At 40.8% G+C, this 24,299-nt stretch overlaps 1 protein-coding gene and 1 non-coding gene across 4 annotated transcripts in view; both read right to left on the bottom strand.

Moving 5' to 3' along the window:
* Positions 1-23,997, bottom strand: part of rhbdf1b (rhomboid 5 homolog 1b (Drosophila)) — a 40,007-nt gene extending 16,010 nt beyond the window's left edge. For all 3 annotated transcript variants that reach the window (XM_005939103.3, XM_042227363.1, XM_042227364.1), the window contains exons 1-2: positions 23,699-23,997; positions 1,206-1,347 (exon numbers count right to left, since the gene is read on the bottom strand). In XM_005939103.3, the coding sequence (XP_005939165.1) occupies positions 1,206-1,319 (114 nt within the window). In that variant the 5' untranslated portion in view covers positions 1,320-1,347; positions 23,699-23,997. The remainder of the gene's footprint in view (positions 1-1,205; positions 1,348-23,698) is intronic.
* On the bottom strand, positions 2,872-2,965 carry trnai-uau. Its single transcript has 2 exons — positions 2,928-2,965; positions 2,872-2,907 (listed from the first exon to the last, which is right to left on the bottom strand). It is a non-coding gene; the product is annotated as a tRNA-Ile (tRNA).
* Positions 23,998-24,299: the final 302 nt, after the last annotated feature.

Here is a 24,299-nt window from a genome sequence, read left to right as displayed (position 1 = left end):
TGCTACGGTCTTCTTCATTTGATGGAATTTACTGAGTTGCCACCAGAGATGGGCAGTAATGTGTTACAAGTAACGCGTTACTGTAATCCGATTACTTTTTTCAAGTAACAAGTAAAGTAAGGGATTACTATTGCAAAAAAACGGCAATTAGATTACCGTTACTTCCCCGTATGCTGCGTTACTGCGTTTTTTTATTTGTGATTTTTTTGTGCTAGTGTCTCATGACAGTGACGTAAGTGAGTGCGACGTTCGTGACAACAGCTGTGTGCAGATCAACAATGGATCATATATCGAGTGCGGAGAGAGTATGAGCGTGCAGCGTTTAAAGCGTGGAAGTACTGACCTTACTTTAAGTTTGATAAAAAGTGACAAAAACATTAGCGTCCATCGTGCGTGGGAAGAAAACTTCTTTTTACAGCGAAAAAAAACCTGAACTTCCAAGCAAGCACCGAGTGCGCTACGACGTAATGGGAAACTCACAGAGAAACTCGCGGATTCTTCAACTGACCGCTGCGGCACACCTGCACCAGGGCAAACCTCCACCTACCCCACTCCTGGTTTACAGGTGAAAATAGAACAACAGGACCGCTGAGTCTTTGACTTTATTTATTTTCTGCTGTGTTTTACTTGCATCTATTTGAAAGACTGAGTGTAAACACACAAAATATTTTATTTTATGTGCTGGAATGTGCAGAAAATAGTTTTAAATGTTAAACAAATTTCTTCCAGTCAGAGAATGTTGTATATAATTAAATTTTTGCTTGACGCATAAAGTTAAAAGATTAAAACTAATAAAACAAGTTTTAAAAAAAGAGACTTTTCCATTTGATTACATTTTGTATGATGGATTATGTAGAAAAAGTAGAATTGGGCTGAAAGATCTATCACTTTATCACCTCTTCAGGTTGTAAATCGTGTTTTTAAAAAGTAACTAAGTAACTAAGTAATTAATTACTTTTGAAAATAAGTAATCAGTAAAGTAATGGGATTACTTTTGGGGGGAAGTAATCAGTAATTAGTCACTGATTACTTTTTTCAAGTAACTTGACCAACACTGGTTGCCACCAGGTGAAAGACCGCCAGATGTTGTTGAAAGTGCTCAAAAACATTGATTTTTTTCCAGTATAACGTGTGCTTGTAGTCAGAATTTTACACCTCTTATCTTCCTTTTACTCCAGACATGCTTTTGAGTCCTGTGCCTTCACCTGGTTGGGCGCTGGCGTGTCATCCGGTGTCAGCTGGATGGTTGGGATGTCCAGTTTCAGCCATGGTGGCTTCTTCCTCTGCAGGCTGCTGTTCCTGCTGCTCGGCTCATCCATGCTCGCTGCCTCTCCTGACACCTGCCAGCTGGGCAACACAAACAGAGAAGGAAATGGTTTTTTGGAAAAAGTGCTCAGACAAATTACCGAACTGTCACAAGCCAAAAAATCCAAAGTGACCAGCTTGGTCGATTAATCACAGACAGTAGACAGAGCGTGCTAACAATAAACAGCTGTAATCCACGTGATGTGACCTCGCACAGACACAGTACTGAGGCAAATTCCTGAATAATCCAAATTATGAGCCACTAGTCTGCCAACAACTTGAAGTCTTTTCCTAACAAACTGAATCACAGTGTGGAGTGACACTGAACCACAGTTGAGCAGATCTACTATATGATCTTCTTTCAGATGATTGTGTCGACTGAATTACTGACTGAAATAAACATGCTGATAGTATTAGGAGCAGCGGCCCACTATTTTTCTTATTCTGGCCACAAGCAAGCTGCACCGTTACGCCTCCGGTGTCCTGAAGTTTAACTCCTCAACACTGATAGCTTCAGTTTGCTCCTTTGCTCCAGGTAAGGCTCAAACTCACAAACTTAGCATTACTCTGCTGTTTGCCGTCTTATAAACAGCACTTCCGCACATTTAGATAACTTAATGCAAACACATGACACATTATTTCAGCTGAGCTTAAACTTTTCCCAAACACCAGTTAATATTTTCTCCATTCCCACAGGATACTCAGCATTTATCTGCAAACTAAGATCTACCAGTACTTACTCCTCCCCTGGAGTTTTGGAGGCACGTTGGTGCAGCTATGTTTCACAACCACAAGGTGGCACTAAGCTGCTCACATGGAAGGCTTGTGCTCAGATAAAACACAAGCACGCCACTTGTGTGGAGAGAAAAGGATGCTGTTGCACTGCAGGCCGCCCGTTAACAGACAGCATCAGACAGAAAATTTGACCCAAGCTGAGCCACACCAGCAGACGGAAAGATAAAAAAAAGAAAATAAAAGGCCGAAGCTTCCACTGATCTCAGTTGCTCACTGGTTTATGACTTTGAAGGCATTCAGAGAGTGAAAAGGGGTTTTCCTGTTTATCTGTTTCCACGGCAGCTGTATGAGAATTCATAAGACATTTCCTCAGTTTGTGAATGTTTGCTCTGGAACTTTTTAATAATGTGCAGAACCAAAACTGTCATTTGTTTCTCAAAGCTGCTGCTGCTTGATGATGTGTGCACATTTTGTCTGTTTACTGTCTCACTGTTTATTTAGTTACTCTACTCTAAAAACGATCCTGACCTACTGGCATATGTGGATTATCTGATTAATTATCTGTGTTGGTGTAATTGATGTTCTATTTGTGATATATTGTGAAAAGTTCTTGCTGTGCTGAAGAGTCAAGCACCGTCTTTAGAGTAATTTTTAAACTACTTTGTGCTCATTGCTTAAAGAATATCAGACAAAGTATTGTGTAGCTATCAAAAGCCAGCAGTGTGTTTGTGGGGTTAAAGTTGTCATCAACTTAGCACTACTCTACCCTCCCACGCACGCACATACATGGTCTGGCTTAAATCTCCTAAACCGAAGAGCCTAAAACTTCACTGCTCCAGGTGAGGCTCGAACTCACAACCTCGGCATCGCTCTGCAGGTTACTGTCTTATAAGTACCGCGCGCTGACCGATTGCGCCACTGGAGCCCCTGCAGGATGTCTGCATTTCAGCTCATTTTGAGAAGTCTTTCTCAGATCACAGTTACAGCCTGTGCCAAGTGGAAGTCCTTATGCATGAGTGAAGGGGACTATTACTGCATAATAGGACATCTGCATGGGGCTCTAGTGAGAAGTAATGAGCGACCACCGCCGAGGTTTCTGCTGCGAATTGTTCTGTGATTCGTGGCAGTGAGTGAAATTACAGGCTCTCCTCTTTTGCCATAAAGTCATTAAAGTCAACAATAATCTCTTCCATCATAGGTGATCCCGGAGCTGATATTCAGACTTCTGGCCAGAAAATCAAAGGCGGCAGCAGGAGTACTTCTTGATGCAAACGAATCCAGACAGGACGGCATGTACTTCCAAAGCCCAAGAACTCCTGCACACAAACCTATAGAGTTGCAGCAAAACCGCGAAGGAATCTCTTTTTTGGATAACTTGGCTTGTCATTTCGAGAGTGTATTTTTCAGTAAAATCCGATTTTCTTGTGTATCTGCTCTCAGGCGAAAAGGCCGTGTCTATTTTGATAGTGATCTTTACATGGCAGTGCCTACAGAGCAGGTGTGAACTCGATGTTGTCAGTATAGGGTGGGCGTTTGCACAAATAAAGCGTGATTACTCAGCTGCAGATGGGAGTAGGAGTAGTGACACAACAAGGAGCGTGAGTTGTGCATGTTCTTTGTTGTAGACAGTATGTTTAGCTGTATTATATGCTGGAGCTATTCAGGTTGGTGGAGTCTGGGAGGTTTGGTTTGACTAAAACAAACTCATTTCTGCTAAGCACAGTTTATTTTGGAGGGGTTGTGACAGATTTAAATGAAAAGTGGAAGGGTTCACCACAATCATTTGTCTAGGTGGTAAAAACGTCAGTCCTGACAGAATAATCGTACCTTGTGTTGGATTGCTTCAACCTTAACTGTATTGTTCTCTAATACTCAGCCTACACTATAAATATTCATGTTAAATATCAACACAAACCGTTAGTGACAGCAGAACATAAGACTGAAGGAGCGGCAGCGTCATCCGTTATCAAATAATGTATCTCAATATTGCATTAGACTGCCAAATATTTTGTGCAGACATTCATGGTTCCCAGGGGATAAGTCTACTGACTTTGACGATCCCCCCGATTGCTCAGCCGCCACCATGAGGTTTATATTTGTGGTTTTGCATGAGCTGTCTAGACTGCCATGAAATTTTGCACAGATGTTTCTCTCTCGAGGTAAATCGTTAGGCTTAATTTTCACCTTATCCAATACTTTGTTTTGCATTTAAAGTCTGCAAAACTAATCACACCCTCATCAGCTTGCTCTTTGCGCTTTGTCTTTAGTCCAGCAAGATTTCTTAATGACCTGTTTAAGATGATTATAAATGCTTTTTAAGACTTATTTCACATCCATATTGGCAGAAGAAAAGGATGAGGGATACGAATGAGAATCACAGAGCCAGAATTAGTCCAGAGCACCACCACTTTAATGTCAGCGTAGCTCCAAGCACTGTCTGGAGTTACAGGAGTGATGCTGCTAATGCAGAGTGGGTTTCACTGGAGTGGGATTTTCGGTACTGCTGTTGGTGTGTTATGGCAACCGATGTTTTTCTGACTTCCTGCGCAACTGTACAGCTTTAACACCTAACATGTTCACTTATGAGTGGGTATGTTGCATTAGCAGACACCTCACACTGCAAAACAAAACACAAGCTGGGTGTTTTATACACGCTGTAGTTTCCATTAGTGGCTACTGGCAACATGTTGGTTTTAATTTATAGTTTTGTTACTGCATGGTCATAATGCCCCGCCCCTTCCAAAAAAAGATAATTAACAAATGTATAAAAATAACTTCAGAATGTGGAGGTTTTCAGACACTTTAAGGCCCAAAATTAATGTGACTGGAATTTACACTTTAAAGACCCTGTTATAAATACCTACTAACATGCTAAAACACTAACAAAAATCCATTGTGTGGTTTTCTATCCAGAAATGGAAATTTTTACTGTATTGGCAGCGTGTTTGGGATCATTGTCATACTGGCTAAACATACAACAATACTTCAATCTTTCTGGGTCAGTAATTCCATCTATTTTGAGAAGATCTTCAACACTGCTGTCTGAAATGCAGCCTCAACCCATGAAAGAGCCTCCACTGTGTTTTACAGATGGCTGTTATTTGACCTCTTTCCTGACCTAGATGAGAATCCGAAGCAAAAAATTTAGACCTAAAAAAGACCTAAGGCAACTGATTTTAAATCCAGTTCTTGTGTAATTTGGCACATCTCTGTCTTTTCTCCCTGTTTCCTTTCCTTAAGAATAATGGCTTCTTGACAGCCACTCTTCACTGAGACAGACTGATGAACCAAAAGGCCAGATGCATCTCTAAGGTCCTGTGTCAGGTCTTTGTTGGATTATTTCCTATTTCTGTAAGTCATGACTTTCATGTACTGTTCATCTGCTGTAAATAGCATTTAGGCCTGCCACTTCTTCTCTTGTCCTCCACTTGTCTAGTTTCCTCAAACTTTTCAAGGAAACACTGAACAGCATGCTCAGATTAGACCAAGTTTTAGGCTTTTTGTAAAAATGTACGGTTTATTGGTGCAAAAATACTGTTTTACGTCTGTCAAACATTTTTTATAGATTCAACTAAAGAAAACGTGTGTTTTTTCAACTGGCTGCTAGCAAAGTGATTCAGTTTAAAATGGGTTCTTTGCTATGTTGTCTGTTATGTGTAGACACAACACTCTCTCCTCCTTTGAGTTGGGTTCTTTTTCATGATTGAATGATTCGTAGGTCAGTGTTAAGTGGTTTTACAAACAAAACATTCCTCTGAAAAGGTCCGGTACAAGGACTGGACTGAAAATAAGTGCTGATGAAAGACTGAAAGGCCTTTAGAAAGCCTGCAGAACAGTTGCTCAGGACCACTTTTTAAACATTACAAGAAACTCTGGGACAGTACAGTATACAGTAAACACTAGCGTGCTACTGCCAATTTTCAAGGTGATCAAACAGATGTAATTACAATGTGGCTTTGAACTCAGATTATCTAATAAAGTCTTTTAGAATTCTTCTTTGTAAGTTGAGAATGCACATGTAGATGTAGAGTGCATTCATGCACTGGGCGAACGCAATTTTTGGTCACAAAGTAAAATATCAAAGAAAAGTTGGATTCCGTTCTTTTCGCCTCTCAGCTGCCTGTGTCAGTGTTTTGGTTCCTCTGCGGTCACATGAAGGAGTCTGCGCGTTCTTTTATAAACACACCCCTGCAAATAGAAGGCTTCACTAAAATCCTTTGCTTCACCACATCCTTTGCTTATTTTGTAGTGGTGATATTGTGTGTGCACGGCAACATGAACTCAGGCACTCTGATATGCACTTTTCAAGTAAGGTCAAAATTCGCTCACATGCATGTACTACACAGCGCTCGCCTCAGCCCCCCCGCATCAGGTCTTTGCAGGTCTCTGCTAGAAGGTGCAAAGCGGTCCAAAATCAATATCCCCATTTTTCATCTGGTTTTGTAACATTCGCCATTTGTTATTCCATAATCTTGATCTCTCTCCTCTTTTTTTCCTCTAGTTGGATTTTTCATGACAGGCAGATTAGGGTATGTAATCCCCGTGCTGTATGCCACATGACATCGCCCTGCTGTTCAGCCACAGAAGCTTGTACTGCCCACGATTCGATGGAGGTGATGCTGTGATAGTGTCGAGAGCAGGATGTGGTGTCACTGATATCAGTGAGTCAAATTCAGCAAAAAAGCAAAAGATAGTGTCATCGCATAATCCAACTTGCCAGTAAAGAGCCTTCATATTTCAGTTCTGAAAATTATCCTCTCCTTTTGAAAGCATTAAGACTGACTACTTGCTCTGGATGAAGTAGCATACTTTTCATGATAGCAAAAAAGAACGTTTAAAGGCTTTTAAGTTCTTATTTTGGCTTCAATTTGCCATCAAAACTCCAATGTTGTCATGTCAAAGTGTTACCTCAAAGGAAATATGAACTTCTGTGCACAGCCTGCTGTGCGTTCAGGGGACTGCAGCAGAATGGTAGCGTAATTGGATCTGCTTTACATGGAGTGACATTTGCTGACGTGTCGAGACAGAATAAAACAAAGGCATCTCTTTGGCACCGAAGCAAGACTTGTCCTGACACTGCTCCCTGATCCTTCGCCTTTGGGGTGGCTGTAGCTCAGGTGGCAGAGCAGGTCATCTACTGATCGGAAGGTTGGTGGTTCAATTCCTGGCTTCCCCTAGTCTGCATGCCAAATATCATTGGGCAAGATACTAACCCCAGATTGGTCTCTAATGCATCAATCGGAGTGTGAATGTGTGTTATTTAGCTAGAAAGCATCGGGTGAATGCACAAGTTGTGTAAAGTGCTTTGAGTGCTCAGAAGAGTAGAAAAGCGCTATATAAGAACCAGTTCATTTACCATTCTGGTCTTTGAGGCTGCAACCAGTAACTGTACCATGTAAAGCTACCGTGACTGCATGTCAGTAAGCTTTGATATTCAGTGGCTCATCATGTTAAGCAGGCCACAATCTGCTCTCTGCACTGTCTCCCTTTTATTCTCTAAATCTCTTGCCTTCTTTGTTCTTTTTCTTTCTTTTTGGCTCCTCTTTGAAGGGTGCAAGACTTTCATTTACTCTGCTTTTTAATATTCAGTGTACTGCACAAAAATTGTTTGGGTGCTTTGGTAGGATGGCTAAAGAAATTCTGGATATTGAATATCTAGCTATATTTAAATCAAAGTGCTGTATTACATCAACTTCTTTCATGCAAAGACCGAGTAACACAGTTAACTTAATCCATGCATCTTTAGAATATTTAGCTTTAAAAGCTCTGTGACAATGTGACACTTGGTAAACTAGCGTACCTGCCAGCCCAGCTGCTGCTGCTCCTGCCAGCCAGGCAAAAAAACAGTCAATTAAAACACCCAGGCATCAACTGTTTCCTGCAGTCCAGTATAATCTCTGGGCACTGGGTTGGTTTTAGTGTTACTTTTCATTGTTTCCATTGGCAGGATCCATATGAGCTTCTTTTCTATTTTCTCTCCGGTAGCACATTTAGCACCCCTGGCATTTTATCTGTGATTGTACAGAATTTCATTCAGCAAGAAGTCAGAGAAAAGCAAAAAAGGCTTCTAGAGTTCTGGGAAGTAAGCAGGCTTAGCTTAGCTAGAGTCCCACGACACAAGACGTCAATGCGTCTCTGTATCAGTGACTCCAGGCACTGTCTTCTACTTTTTGTAACAATTAATGTTCTCAGAGAGAAACGTTTTCTTCTTTTTAAAACCCTTGGCTCGCTTTCCCTCAAAGATCAATGATGTCTGGCTAAATTTCTGTGCTTTTGTTTCATTGCTGGAAGCAAATCCACAAATCCCAATGATTCCACTTGATTTAAATACACTTGCATGGTGTGGCCATGCCTTAATACCAGCATAATTTTATTTTTACATATTTTGAATTGTGGAAAACCAATAAAAGTTTTTCAGCTGGCTGAAGCCAGTTTCATTGCAACCTTAATATACTGACTTTTGACAGATTGCCCAGACTAATATTTTGCATTACTGTTGCCTTTGATAGCAAAGCAATAGCAACTCAAATAACAGTTTGTTACAAACCAAGATGTGCAGAAGAGCATCTTTGAATGCACAGTATACTGAACTTGAAGCAAATGGGCTACAGCAGCAGAAGACCACACTCCGTACCTGTCAGCTAAGAACAGGAAACTGAGGCTACAGTTTGTACCAGCTCACCAACTGCTACCAGTAGGACAAGACTGTAAAAGCATTGCCTGGTTTGATGTGTCTTGATTCCTGCTGCAATATTCTGATGGTGGGTCAAGGATTTGGCGTGAACAACATGAGGACATGGATCCATCCTGCCTTCTAGCTTGCTTCAGGGTGGTGATGTAATGGTGTAAGAGATATGTTTTTGGCAAACGCTGGGCCCCTTAGTACCAACTGAGCACCATTTAAACATCACAGCCTACCAGAATATTGTTGCTGACCATGCTCATCCCTTTATGACCACATGGTATCCATCAAGATCACATAGTATGTCACATTCCTCAAATCAACTCAAACTGGTTTCTTGAACATAACGATGAGTTCACCGTACCTAAACGGCCTCCACAGTCACCAGCTCTAAATCCAACAGAGCACTTCTGGTATGTGGTGTAATGGGAGATTCATAACCTGAGTGTGCAGCCAGCAAATCTGCAGCAACCGTGTGATGTTATCATGTCAATATGGACCAAAATCACTGATGGATGCCACGAAGAATTAAGGCAGATCTGAGGGCAAAAGCAAGCTGTACCTACTACTGTATCCACTGAGTGTTAGTGAAGTTGTTACTTGGATTTTATTTGTGCAGTTCTTTCTAATAATAATGCCAGACAACTGTTAAATTTCAGGTCATATGTTTATTTTTATTTGAAGGATATATGGTATATTTAGTAAAGAGCCCTGGTGTTTCCTTTGTTCTCCAACAAGAATGTGTTATAAAACTGACAATTATCAGTGCAGTTCCAAGTTGACTGGCTTGGACTCAGCATAAGATTAAAACTCAGACAGCCCAGGAGGGTTTGAACTTTATTACATTGGCACTGCTCTGTTCTAATAGGCACTACAACCTGCCAAACAGCACCACTGGGCCCATTTCAACTTCAGTGTTAAAGTAGTTTTTCTTCGCAGGGCAGCGCTTTTCTGATTTACTGCCATTTCATTGCATTCATCTGTTCCTACAGATCCTTTTGCACACAAAAACCCTTCTCCCAGAGACTTCCCACAACTGTGCATCTCAGTTCTTTTAATTATTTGTTATGGTTATGTAACAATGCATGAAAATTGAATTGCATTGAATTATCTTGCGTGCTTCTATCATCCTACCCTCAATCCCAACCCCCTACAAAGGGACTACATTTGCTCTGGGCTCTCATCTGTGCCAGATGTTAGTCATAACACAGTAGGTCATTTCCTTTCTGTTTGCAGAGTTTGGATGATGAGTGCATGTGTGTGTTTCTCTAATCTGCTACTACCTCTAAACAAACACTAATAAATGATTAAACATCTGCCGCTACAGAAACAGAATTTCGGTCATGTCAGTAAGTAAAAACAAGAAATGATGAATGACAAATAAAACAGAAGAGCAGTCACGTCTTTCCTTGCCAAAAACATTAATTAAAATTGTATGTTGACTTTTGGACTTCCTAACTTTCTAAATTTGGCAGCATTAAATGCTTCTTTTAGAGGGTTTCTTACTGTAAAAACATAAAAGTACTGTGCTGAATAAAAGATTTACAATAACATGTATAAAAGTAATTTAGATCTTTAGACATTATTAAGAGGAGACTTTAACTTTTGTGTCTATACCCCAACTCCTGGTTATAAGACGCAGCCTTATTTAACATTTTGGCATCCACTCTGAGGCCGAACGCTGGCCAGAAAAGATTATTCACCACAGAAGTCTAAGTTGGACTCATTGCTAAATCGTGTTCTCAGCTGCATATCCGAAACATGCAATATGTTTGAAAAAGAACAAATAAACGAATAATATGAACATAACAGTTTATATTACCATCAGTCTTTGTGCCATAATCCAAGCAGCCACCTCCTCTCGTTGATACTATTTTTGCTTTTTCTTTCTGCAGCCTGCTTATTAAATGCGCTGGATGACAAAATGATTTTGCCCAGGTTAGTTATAATTAGGCTCAACCCAAATAAATGAGACTCAAATTTGACAAAATAAAAACATTGTAAAACAGAACAAGACTGTAAAGCAGCTCCTCAGAGACATCAGTGTTCAGAGTATTCAGCTGCACTGAACTGAATTATCTGGACTCACGATCAGATGAATTCAGCTATTTATCAATTATAAAATTCTATGTCCCAGACACAGGAAGGAAAGTGAGGATGTCGACTGATATTCATACCATTATTTGGTGATTTAAAAAAAAAATTCCCGATATATCGGCCAACATATCTTTTTTCTTTCAGATACATGAAACATAAACAGATTTCCTAACATTTGTCATATGTAGTTATTTGTTTACTTATTTACAGTATCCCTCCGATGTCTATCTTTTAAATGTTCATTCATTGGCCAATATAAATTCCAATACTAATAGATTGGTAAAAAGCTAACAGTCTGGTAAATAGGTAAGTTTCTATGCATTCTTACAATAAAGCCCACCACTGATTGCCTGTTTAACATCAATCTGCAGATTGTTCACTTACAAGTTTGATTGTGCTGCAAAACGCGCTGACAGACTCACAGTGGGGGGTCTTAATGAGTTCAAACCATCTGTTTAAACACTGCTTTGATTGTCCTGCGGCGTCTGTCTTTTATCTTCTTACCGCAGATTACACGACAGTGAGCAATTCATTAGTTAATCAGCCGCTGTGCAGATCAGCGCACAGGGGTGCGGGAACATATCCCACCCACTTAGACACACACACACACAAAACCACCAAAAAGAAACCCACACGCAAGTGACGCTGCTACTTAAGGCTACTGTATGTGTGTACATAAACACATCCCACTGTCAAATACAACACACTGGAATAATTTATAAAAGAGACAGGCTGATTAAGACCACACTGTAGTCTAAACCTGTCACAAAGACGTCTTTGACACCTTGCATCCCATTCCTTAGTGATGCTTGGTTTTCTCATTCACAGAAGATGAACGTTTTTCAAGCAATTTTTCCATCTGCTTTTGAATCTTTGCACCATCTGCCACGACAAAAACTCTCAAGAGCTTCTCATCTATTTTAGAAGAAAACCACAGCCCTCACCTTCCTCTATAAGCAACCTCCCTCTGTGCCATAAAACAGCTTTAGTCAAACGTGATCTGGTTGCACACCCTGCAAAACAATTTTGAATTATTAAATGAAGCTGCAAGGCTTCTTATTGACAGAATCGCTTGTTTACAGCAGTTTATTGATGTTTCAAATGTCACAAAAAAGAATAAAATGTCAATTGATTTTATAAACTTTTGAAACTTTGCCTTGGGGACACTGGTACAATCAGAAGCAGAATTAAAATAAACAGAAATGTGCCGTGTTCATCCTGTCTGCCTTTCACAGCTACACTGTAGGCTAGGAAATGCCTCACATTCCTGGAAAGAGCCCGAGTACCTTGCAGCCTACTTCTACTCTAATTTGTCAGCTGCAGTATGATAAGTGTGAGAACCGTGACCGATCAACATCAGACGAGATATACGATGATCAACTTTTCCAAGGAATGTGTTACTAAAAAGCAGATTTTTATTCTTGTGAAACTGAAAAGCTGACAGTGAATAATATTGACTACAAGAGGTGCGAAATCTTTAAAAAATTCAATTTGATATTGTGGTTTGACACATATTAATAAATGTAATAGGGGCAAGTTTTATTATCTCTAGTAAAGCTTTATTGCTCTCCCTTAACAATGGGTTAGAGGTACTATCACCCAGTAAAGGCTAAACAAAAGACACTTTTTATTCAGTTTTATTTACAGACCACCAGTTTGCAACAAAAGCCTTTTATGCTGTAAGGAAAAAAACTTACATATATGGAGAGTAACCCATGAGTCTCCTGTAGGCAAGCAGAGAAATGTTCCCTTTTACTCCAAGAACCAGATTTTATCATTACTTTCTAATAATTTATACACTCTAAAATCTAAATGCAAAGTTTATCTGCTTACAAATATGCTTGGCAGAATTGCTAGAATGTCCTTTTGCCTTAATGCAGAGGGCAACGGCATAAAAAAGCTGCTTAGCTATACAAAGATAAACAGAAGCCCAAACAATGAGAGCAGGTCAGAGGTCAAATCTGCCTCTTAGTACAATCATGTCTCTCAACTAGTGAGCTATCGAAGCAGGATGGATTTAATTGGGGCAGAAGCGGGAAGTAAAAAATCGACACCTACACTTCTTGCACTCTTAGTTTTGCATAATCCAAAAGTCTCAGATGTGTTTCACAAAGGAAAAAAAATGTCTCCTATGAATGTCATTAAGAGATTAAAGGATTGGCACAGACTAACGGCATCAAGTGTTTCCACACTGTAGATTGACACGTGGCCCGTGGGGAAGCAGTTTCAGACTGACAAGCAGGAAAGGCACGCAGACGTGCGTGCATTCAAAATCCGACCCGCTGCACTTTAATTCACACCCACACAATTCTGATGAAGCACTCTGCATAGGAAGACAAGCCTTTTTATCTGTGCAGAGCTAGCGATCGCGTCGAACCTCAAGGTAACCATTGCTGGGAAGCAAACAGTTCATAACACATCAAACTGTGACAGTGATGCCAGTAAAAAAAAGTGGCAAAAGTTGCAAGGATGCATTCATTAAGGCTGGGAAAAGTTCTCCAAGGACGTTATAACGTGATAATGGGACGCGACCTCACGCTGCCTCTTGACTTGAGATGACCTGGAATGCATCGAGGCAAAGAGGAGAGGAAAAACAGAACAACAGATGGAGAGAAAATGGTTTTTATGTCATGTTGGGAGAAGATGAAAGAAGGGTAAGAAAAAAAAAAGACATGCTGCACCAAGTCAAAGAGCATAAAAAACCCAAAGGAAATCCAGTGCAAAGCAGAGAATAAACAGTGTGATACTGTGTGGAGAGGAGATGGACACAGAACAAACAAAATATCCCTCTGAAACGAAAACAGTCATCTGCATGTCCAAACAACATAAACAAGCTGTTTGTTGTGTATGTGTATGCATCCATGTACACGTCTGTCTGTCTGCTATGCCAAACATCTGCATCCGTTTACCTGTTTCTGCCTTTTAGTTACAGAGTTTCGTTTCGGTGCATGAAATCCTTCACATGTTCATCTTGTCAGAGCATTGAGAAGCCTGTAACTGAATTTCCTGAGCTATGCAGATACGATCAAGCTTTGAATTACACTGCACTATTAGGACGTTATTTACACATTAAGCAAATGAAGCATTCGTGTGGCAATCGCCATCTTTGTGTACTGAAGCTGGATGTGACAAGCGGATATGGATCACACTGTCAGACAACACATCAGTCGGCATTTGACTCGTCAGTCTCAAGTCCGAGGCCCACTTGTCCTGTAAACTTTCCACAGACTTGTAACCACAGCTATCGTCCCCCTGGTGGCTATCAAAAACATTGCAAGCTTAAAGGCTAAAAGCACTTCTCTTCATTTCGCTCAAAGCACTGAATCCATCTTTCATACTTTCTATGGACACAAAAAATGGCAATAAAAATATGTCGGGAAAAGTTTTACGTAAAATCTTTTCGGATTAATTGATGGTATCATTATTAGTTTAAACAGTAGGTAATTATTGGCAACTGCAGATAATTCAACACAAAAGACTCGATGGAAAACCTCTCTGTAAGAATTAGCCTGCAGCATTGCCATTCATCACTTTAAATGTTCCAACACCTCATAGCTTCATAGCATATATCGCTGCCAAAAATGCAGCTGGAGAGAGCGCAGCAGTTTACAGCCCCTGTGCCTGGTATGGGACTTGAGATGATGGTGCAGAGTTTTGCCAGCAAGAACGGAAGACTGGTTCCCCCGCCTACCATCCTGGTCTGTTATAAGGTGGCAACACCAGACTGAACAATAACGTGAGGGAAGAAGAGACAAAAAGAAAGAAAGAAAATACTGAACAAAAAGTCAGTGACAGAGGGTAAAAGAGACAGAAGCCAAAACAGAGTGAAAGAGACTACACAGTAACAGCCCCAGGAGAGCAGACTGAGACTGACGATGGGTTTTATGTTTCATAGCATCTTAGAACCAGTGATCATTAGATCCTCAACAATAAATAAAAGCACTTTATAAGGTTGATTCTGGGTGCTTTTAGGACTTCCCTTTCAGCTAAAAACAGGACTAGCCGACCAATCACCATGCCCTCTTCTGGGGCGGGCAAGGGGAATTCATGTAAAACCAAAGACTGACTTACGCCAAATAACTCTGAGTCGGATGGTTAACCTGGGTTAGAGCACTGCGTTCTAGCTGAAATAGCCAGAAAACACCGGGGGACAAGATTTAACCCTCATTTAATGTCAAAGGCAAAGATAAGAGTTATACATAACCAGAGATGGGAAGTAACGCATTACAAGTAACGCGTTACTGTAATCCGATTACTTTTTCAAGTAACGAATAAAGTAAGGGATTACTATTGCAAAAAAGTAATTAGATTACTGTTACTTTCCCATAAGCACACTGCGTTACTGCTTTACTAAACTGTGATTTTGTGAGAGTGTCTCATGATACGTGCGACGTCTGTGGCGTGTGATCAACAATAGATAATATGGAGTGCGGGAGAGAGTACGACCGTGCAGCGTTTAAAGCTTGGAGGTACTGACATTACTTTGAGTTTGATTGGTTAAAAAGTGATAAAAACATTAGCATCTGCTGTACAATCTGCGTGGGAGGAAAACTTCTTCCTAAAGCGAAAAATTAAACTTCAAATCTGAGCAAGCACCTAGCACACTGCCACGGGAATGTGAGATTCATAGAGAAACCCCTGGCACCGGGCAAACCTCCACTGGCTCCACTCCAGCTCAACAGCTGAAAATAGACTTAAGGGCAACAGGACTTAGTGCTGCTGAATCTTTGATTTTATTTGTTTTTTGCTGTGTTTTACTTTCATCTATTTGAAAGACACAAAACATTTTATTTCATATGCTGGAATATGCAGAAAATAGGTTTAAATGTTAAAAAAATTTTCTTCCAGGTAAAGCCAGTCGCATATAATATAATCTTTGCTTGATGCAATGTGCATGAAGTTAAAAGATTAAAACAAATAAAACAAGTTTTAAAAAGAGATTTTTTTTTTCATTTCATTCAATTTTACATGATGGATTATGCAGAAAAAATAGAATTGGGCTGAAAGGTTTGGTGCTTTATTACGTATTCAGGTTGTGTTTTAAGTTTTTAAAAAGTAACTAAGTAACCTGCTGCTAACCAGTGAAGTAACAAGATTTTTTTCTTGGAGAAGTAATTAGTAATTAGTAACTAATCACTATTTTCATGTAACAAACTAAACAAAGCATTAAAAAATGACTGCTCAGGGAAGAAAAAACGAATTTCACTGAAATTTCCACAATAAATTTTCACCACCAGTGATTGCAAACACTCACATCAAGATTACAATTCAAATGTTTCTCTAGATGTGGTGTTGATGGCCAGTCTGAGCCTTGCACAGGTGCAGACTAATCGAACAGCAAAGTCTGTCTTTGAGCGAGTAAAACAAATGAACCCTTGAACTCAAGCCAAAAGGACTTTAGAAGAACACTCATATACTGTAAGTCAGTGACCTTAATACTGTCACACTTGCGATAAATAAGTTACTAATTAATTAAATAATAATATAATACAATAACTGTTAAAAGGGGCTTTAAACCAGCCAAACACTGGGGCATTGAGAGAATGTAATAACTAGGAAAAGAAATATTAATAACGACTAAAAACGAGACCAAGGGAAGGGTTGACTCGCAGGGAAGGGGACAAACAGCACATGCGCCTCATATGAAGCTGTTTTGTGTTAGCTGCATGGTGACAGGAAGGTCACCACTACAATAAGTGTCTAGTCAAGTGTGGGCTCGCCTGGAGACATGAATAGGCCTCCTCAGCAGCCGTCTAACCCTCCTACTATTCCTCCTTCCTGCCGTCTCTCTACGTTGCCAGCAAATCCATGCTGTGAGCGCCAATACAACAGCTTCCTCTGTTGGCTGGCCTTGTATGAAAAGTTAATGGTAATTGCCCACAGATGCCACATTAGAGTAAGATACCGAGGGGGATAGAGAATTGGCTCTGAAAAGAATATGAAGGAAAAATGGTGGTCATAATTGTGGTTTCAAAGAAACACAGAGGAGTTATTCAGGATTTTCATAAAGCAGTCTGGCCGGGGGAAAGCATTGTCATCAAACAGACACTGAAGGAGTGTTTGGAGGCCACATAATGGCCAGATTAAAATTCTTTTTTGACAGGCAGCTTTCTATTCATCCGGACTTTTATTTTTTAAATTTCGAGATAAAGATGATCTTTTCTCACTGATTTTCTTTTCATGCTGAGTGAAAGTATTCTCGCCAAAGTCACAAAGAGGCCGGAGTGATTTGATGTTCCAGCAATCCTCTACACTTTATGATATTACCACCTGCAACAAGTCATTTAGCAAGTATGTCTCCAGTTAGAGTGCAGTAGCTGTGGAGCAATAATTAGCCAACAATGATGGATAAACAGATAAAATATTTGTCTTAAAGTTAGGATTAAATAGTAAAATACACTGGATACACAGCTGAAACATGCTAGGAATACTAATACTGCCTAAGAATTCTGGATAACTAGGTAAGATTAATATTGTAATACTATATTTTGGTAGCACCTCTGAGCAATTATTATCTAAATGAATGGAGAGAAAGTCTTAACTTTTCCAATAAAACTGCTTGAGTAGAATTACAAAGGATTATTACTGGGAAAAAAACAAAGCTTGTTCCATAGTGTTGACATGAACAACACCCCTGGTGCATTCCAGAGCTCTTGAGCAAATGCCGTGGTCATTCAGATTATAGAATTAGTAAGCCAAGAAAAACAATAAGTAGACTTACCTGCATTTATGCTAACAAGCACATGTGCCTCACGTCTTTCCCTGTTTGTCTGTTTATTGCTTCTTTGGAGGCAGAGGCAAGGCAACCGCAGCCTTTGTCATTCCAGAACTCTCCTAAAAATTTGATTCAGGATACTTGGAGCGCCATCTCTTTCACTTTTAGTATCGAAGTAAAAAAAGTATTGTCCCTCCAGTATCACTGCACACCCACTGCAAGTCTACTCTTCAAAGACTCAACATACAATCGGGAAATCTGTTCATGCAGCTCCCACCCAACTCATCCTGAAACAAATGTTTCACAGTAACTGCAAGACTGCACATCTGCCCATCGGTCATCACCCCATCACACACTTATCACACTGATCCACTCATGACTGTTCCGTGACCTGCATGTCCGCACTTACACTGTATAAATAAGTGAACCCACGACAATCTGTTGCACGGTACTTCATTGAATTTACGGAGTCACAATTTATGGAGTCTGATTTTTATTTTTACGCGAGACTTGAATGATCGAGGAAACTTTAGAGAATATTAAAATCAAACTAAAAATGCATACTTATGTCAGAGTGCAGAGGTTTCTCTCTATTTATTGCTTACAGTAAATAAAAATAACACACATATGAATGTGAACACCTTTTTTTTTTATTATCTGTCACTACTTGCATGGTGCACTGAAAGCACCTGTCTGATCTTATCTGAGGGAAAAAAATGAAAGCGCAAGCACCATGTAGTGACAGGAAAAAAAGAAAAAGAGGAAGAGACACAATAATGGAGAGAGAGGATTAGAGAAATCCCCGTCCAGATCTGTGCAGATCAGCTCAAATCTTGATCATTTGTTTCTTCCAGGGGGTGGGGGTGGATGCAGGGTAAAACAAGCTGCACATACTCAACTATTTAACCATTACCTGTTAGTGCACATTTAGGAAAGTCATGTCATCGCACTGCTAATCATTCATGCTGCAGCTGAAGGTCTGAATTTGTTGCCAGCCATGAAAGGCAGCCGCGGTCTGCTGCCCCTCTGCACACTCTGACTAAGATGTGACTGTAAAAACAAACTTTTTTATGCAGCCAGCACCAGACTGTTACCAAACAATCAGACAAATCTCACATTGCTGTGGACACTATCTACCCAAAAGTATGGGCTAACTCATGTTGGACTTGTTAAAGATGGCTAGAGGATTCACACCTTTTACCTGGCTTCACTACAGATTTTGAGCTAATCTGCTGACGCCTCAGACTTTCCTCTTCCAGAAAAACACATAGGTAATTTGTGTGGTACACGTGCATGTAAATCATGTGCTGTGCTGTTGTCATTTTTAGATGTAACAGCATCCTGGAAAGGCAGGAAAGGCAATGGAGGTTTCTAGCAAGTGTTAGTGCCAGTATGCAATTGCATGTGCACGTGCAGGCACACAAACGGAAGTGCACAAGAATAACAGAGATCGTCAGCTGTCCCAGCACAGAGAGAGGAGACTTTAAGTCTACCTTTTTAAAGTAAACCTTGTTCTGCTCTGCAGCTGACATGAGCCTGACGTAGCAGCACACACTCAAGGTTCTCCCTAAAAGGGCCTTCCATCTGTTAGCTGATCTCCATGACAGTGGAGTAAAGATACTGCATCAACACAAAAGAGCTTCTGGAGAAGCAGCTGAACAATATGAAGAACTACCACAACAGCAGCCAAGTCAAAAATGACAGGAAAGGCACAGAGAAGCTAGTTAGCAGCAACTCAACTTTCAAAATAAGAGTCAGGGGATGACACAATATTCAATATTAGTACAACAATTGTGATTGGATAAAGAATATCTAAAAAAGCACTGCAGAGTGCACTTGTGATTCTATGTGCAAAGCTGAGAAAACTTAACTATTTAAAAAATCTAAATATTGTGACAGTACGATTCAAAAGCTTTTTGAGTTTTCTCAACTCGTGATAGTTTTTGTTGATTTTACAAATATACACACATTTAGACAAGAGTTCTGGCAACTTGAACTTTCTTGTTCACATACTTGCAGTATACTGATGGACTTAACAATAAAATTTGATGTTAAAAAGCTAGTATTAGAAACATAAAATTTGCAACAGCCGGCCAGCTGGTTGTATTCTGGTTATATTCCTGTAGAACAGGAAATTTGTTGTGTGAAAATGTGAATGTCTATCTACGTAAACAGCAACAGATGTGCGATTTTTGACAGTTTATCCCAGTTAATTACTGTATTATCAGAAACAGACTGCATGTAACTACCAAACTTGACCTTATTCAATTGCAGATATCTGATAACACACTGACTCCAGCATGTGGCAACATTTACGTCAGGTTTTAGTGACAGTGTTGGAATACTTAATTGACTCATTTTGGAGAAAAAAAAATAACAGATGTGACATAACTTTATCTCATTGGATAAAACAGACAGCTGGGATAGGCTCCAGCCCTACGATACTCTGAACTGGAGAGTAGAAGAAAATGGATGAATCACTAGATGGAACAGATATTCCAAAACTCAGCATATTGCAAAATGTTAAAAATCTCAATAATATTGTACCGTGAGTGAGGCATTGTGACAATACTGCATCATATATTGTCAGCAACTAGGAGCAAACACAAACCCAAAGGTCAAAGCCTAGTGCACTCCCACTGCCAATCATAAGTCTGGAAAAATAAGAATGGATTAACCTCATGGGAATATTTTAAGTAGATGAACAAGAAAATTCAAGCTGCCAAAACTCAAAAACATATTGATTCAATTTTTGTTGATATTTTGCTTTTTCTCAGCTTTTTCTTTTTTATGTTGTGTGGAAAAAACTGCATGTAGTTAACCCAAACTGGGGGTTTTCCTGAACTATAACCAAATAGGTTTTGTGCCAAACCCTAACCAAACCACGAGTGAAAACAAAACATAAAAGAAGCCAAGACAAAGCTTGAACTCCACTGTTGATCAGAAGTCAAGAGTTTGTGTGTGTCTGCCACTTAGACAGCAAACTGGCCAGGGTTGCCTGCAGCAGCCAGCTGAAATGACAGGCACAAATCGCCAACACAACCATTTAGTTGGAGGGTTTCTTGAGATGTTTAGGAGTCATCAAAGATTACACTTTCACTGAGTTAGTTTAGCATCAGTATACCATTGTTTAAACTGTCTAAACTGAAATTGTCACTAAGGCTGGGGAGAATGTTGCTTCTTTTGCAGTTATTTGATCAATTTGACCTCCTTTTGTAAAAACACGCCTTTAGAAAAAATGTCTTTTAAAAAACGGACGACCAAAGGAACCACGACACCTCCCATTCAAATTTGCGCAAACCTATTTACCGACATATCCTACATGAATGAACTAGTTGCCCGATAACAAGTAGTTGCATAAATCACATGAAAAATGTAGAGTATGGCTTGTAGGCACTAGAGATGATCCACTCCTGGGCAAGCTGCCATGAAAAATGAGTTGTAGAAAATGCTTGAGGGCTCCTGTAAAACCAACGCAGTTTTCCACCCTGGTGCACCCAGCGGAGAGGGCTCAGTATAAACATGAAGGTGCATTTCACTTGTGAGAGCAGCGGCCCAGAAATAAACCTGCTATTGTCACCGTCGCGTTTATGTCTAACTTGTTCAAACAAGCTCGATGCGGCAACCTCAGTGCGCCCAGGCAAGAGACAAAGACACACCTGCGAAATGTCTTCATGCTTTACAGATGCCTACCGTTTTACATCTAGGTTATGCTGTTGGCTTCCTGTTTAGCGCTGTGGGTGCATGTGTGCTGTCGTACTTTTGTCATCAGGTTATATTAGGCGCTTTCAGTTCTAATTTAGGGCCACCATCATAATCAGGACTTCACAGCAGAGGTGATTTATGACACCATGAGCTGCTTTTCCACGTGTATTTATAACAGAGTTGTAGAGTGATGAAAGGATCTGTAATAACAGCAATTTAAAGCAAAGTTTAAAATCACCCACATATATTTCCTTTAACGTGAGAAATTGAATGTTTTTCGCTTTAGAAATGTTAGTTTGTTTTGATTATTATATTTTAAAGATCAAATGATATGTACAATCTCCAACCACTCTCTTTGATATGCCTGTTCAACTCAAACATCCAAGCAGCCAATCACACGCCACCATCTCAGTGCATTAAGGCGTACTTGGTCAAGACGACCAGCTGAAGTTCAAACTGAACATCAGAATTGAGAAGGAAGGTTTGTTAGTTGGCTTTAGTGCCAGACGGTCTGAGTATTTCAGAAACTGCTGATCTTTCGGGGGTTTTCCTGCACAACCATCGAACCAATGATGGCCTGAAAAAGTGAAAATATCCAGTGAGCAGCCTTGTTGATGTCAGAGGTCAGAGCTCACAGGAAGACAGCAGGAAGTCAGATAACCACTCTTTTAACCTGAGGCATGCAGAAGAGCATCTCTGAACACGCAAAATGCCGAACCTTAAAGTAGATGGGCTACAGCAGCGGAAGACCACACCAGATGTCACTCCTGTCAGCTAAGAATGGAAAACTGAGGATAAGATTCACAATAACGTGGGCGACCGTGGCTCAGGGGGTTGGGAATCGCATCTGTAACCGGAAGGTCGCCGGTTCGATCCCTGGGCTCTCTGTCCTGGTCGTTGTGTCCCTGGGCAAGACGCTTTACCCTACTTGCCTACTGGTGTTGGCCAGAGGGGCCGATGGTGCGATATGGCAGCCTCGCTTCTGTCAGCCTGCCCCAGGGCAGCTGTGGCTACAACTGTAGCTTGCCTCCACCAGTGAGTGAATGAATAGTGGTATTGTAAAGCGCTTTGGGTGCCTTGAAAAGCGCTATATAAATCCAATCCATTATTAATAATTGGGCAAGTTATGCCTGAAAAAACGTTGGTTGGTCTGATAAGTCACGATTTCTGCTGCAGCACTCGGATGGTAGTGTCAGAGTTTGGTGTAAACAACACAACAGCATCGATCCAGCCTGCCTTGTATCAACAGTTCAAAAAATCATAGAAAACAGCAGGTTTACTTGTTTAGAAGTGGTATAAATCTAGACATTTTTCATAAAATACTTCATTGTATGTCCAAATTCACTGCCAGATCCATTTCCCTCCTAAATAAAGAGCATCCTGCATCCTGTCTTATTAGTAACATCAGGTACTACTAACATACAACACAACACAGTTACAGCTGAAAGAACAGAATCTTAACGAAACATGTGTTTGTGACAGCTGAGCAATGAATTTGTTTTTGCCACACTCCATTAAGTCATCACTGAGATCGCAGGTTTTAACCCTGACCAAAACTGCTGTGTCCCTCAGTAGGGAGTTTTTTACAGCTGTGCCAGGTGATGTGTGTGTGTGTGTGTGTGTGTGTGTGTGTGTGTGTGTGTGTGTGTGTGTGTGTGTGTGTGTGTGTGTGTGTGCGCGCGCGCGCGCGCGCTTTACAAGTGTGTGTGCAAGTGTATGCTCCTGCCATCTGGCCCAAAAATTCAGCTCCCTACCACGTTTCCGAACAGGAAGGCAAAACAAATCCTTGATGACACGGGTCAGTGGTTTAATTGTCTCTGTGGGATTCCTGCGCAGCCAGCAACTCTAGCAGTCCCCTTCATCTCAGCAACAGACGAGCCTGCAGCACTCTGAAATCACTTCATCACTCTTAAAAACCTGCAAGTGCCCTAGCGTGTGTGTCTGTTTGTGTGTGTGAATCATCCAACCCTGCCTTGACTTACTATATCATTTAAGAGTAGACAACATACAGAGATATTTTGCCAGTGGGTAACAAGGTCTGCCTTGTTCTGACTTTCCCTTCCTCTCTTTCATACCTCATTAGACTCGCTGATGGTCCTTATGTCTTGGACTTCCACCCATTTGACAGACCAAGGTATGTGTCACACACATTTGCTACACAACAGCGTGGTGTTTTAATTCACAAGGCTTAAACTCCCTTAGTACACACACACACACACACACACACAACAAGCATGAACGCACAGTGCCACCAATGGGTGTTTGGTGTGAGCCTCGGGAGACCCCACCCAGAGAGCCCGTGTGCTGCAAAGCAGTTAAAACACAGCGTACCTGCACCACGAGTGAGATGCTGACAGCTCAGCTCCCGCCTTATAAATACTACACGGTGTGTATTCATTGAGCAGCCGGCTCAAGCAGCGACGATGTCCGCTATGACAGGCGACGTGATTCCCACCTACCTTCAAGATGAGGCCGGTTCCTTCTGCCGAGTACAGCACAGAGGGGTCCCCGCTGGTGAAACGCTCACTGCCCTACATAAGTTCTACCTGCCTCATCACGCGGCCAAAAGGAAGAGTGGTCTCCCTGTTAAGCGCGAGCTCCAGATGTTAGTGAGGGCGGTACCGTGTTCACGTGCCATAAAAATGTGAAACAGCTGCCAGCTGAAGCCTCCGTACTATAGCGCGTACACCGGATTCTCCGTCAGCCACTGAGCTGCTCATGTGTAGTCTCTCACCCGGTCCGCCTACTTTGCCGCTGCTGCCGCCACCGCTGGATGGACGCCGACCGACAGACCGACCTAAGGGCGACTGGAGGGCGCCGTCTATCGGCGATAACGAGCAACTACAGGCTAGGCGATAAAACAGGCTAAGAGTAATCTACATAGTTGTAATTGTAAGGTTTTTAGGCCAGGGAAGATTAGAAATACCATCTGGTCTCACAGTTATTTAAGCCGTTTTTTTTTTCAGTTTAAATTAAAAGTTGTACATCTATGTGAGAATTACCTACTTGAATAATAAAGGTTGTTTGCTTTAACACTATTTACTTTCATTTATTTTTCCT

The sequence above is a fragment of the Haplochromis burtoni genome, unplaced genomic scaffold, assembly GCF_018398535.1.
Source record: "Haplochromis burtoni strain Fernald_Lab_line unplaced genomic scaffold, NCSU_Asbu1 Contig_257, whole genome shotgun sequence".
Classification (NCBI taxonomy): Eukaryota; Metazoa; Chordata; class Actinopteri; order Cichliformes; family Cichlidae; genus Haplochromis; species Haplochromis burtoni.
Note: the sequence above shows the minus strand (reverse complement) of the source record. Positions and strands in the feature narration are given on the sequence as shown.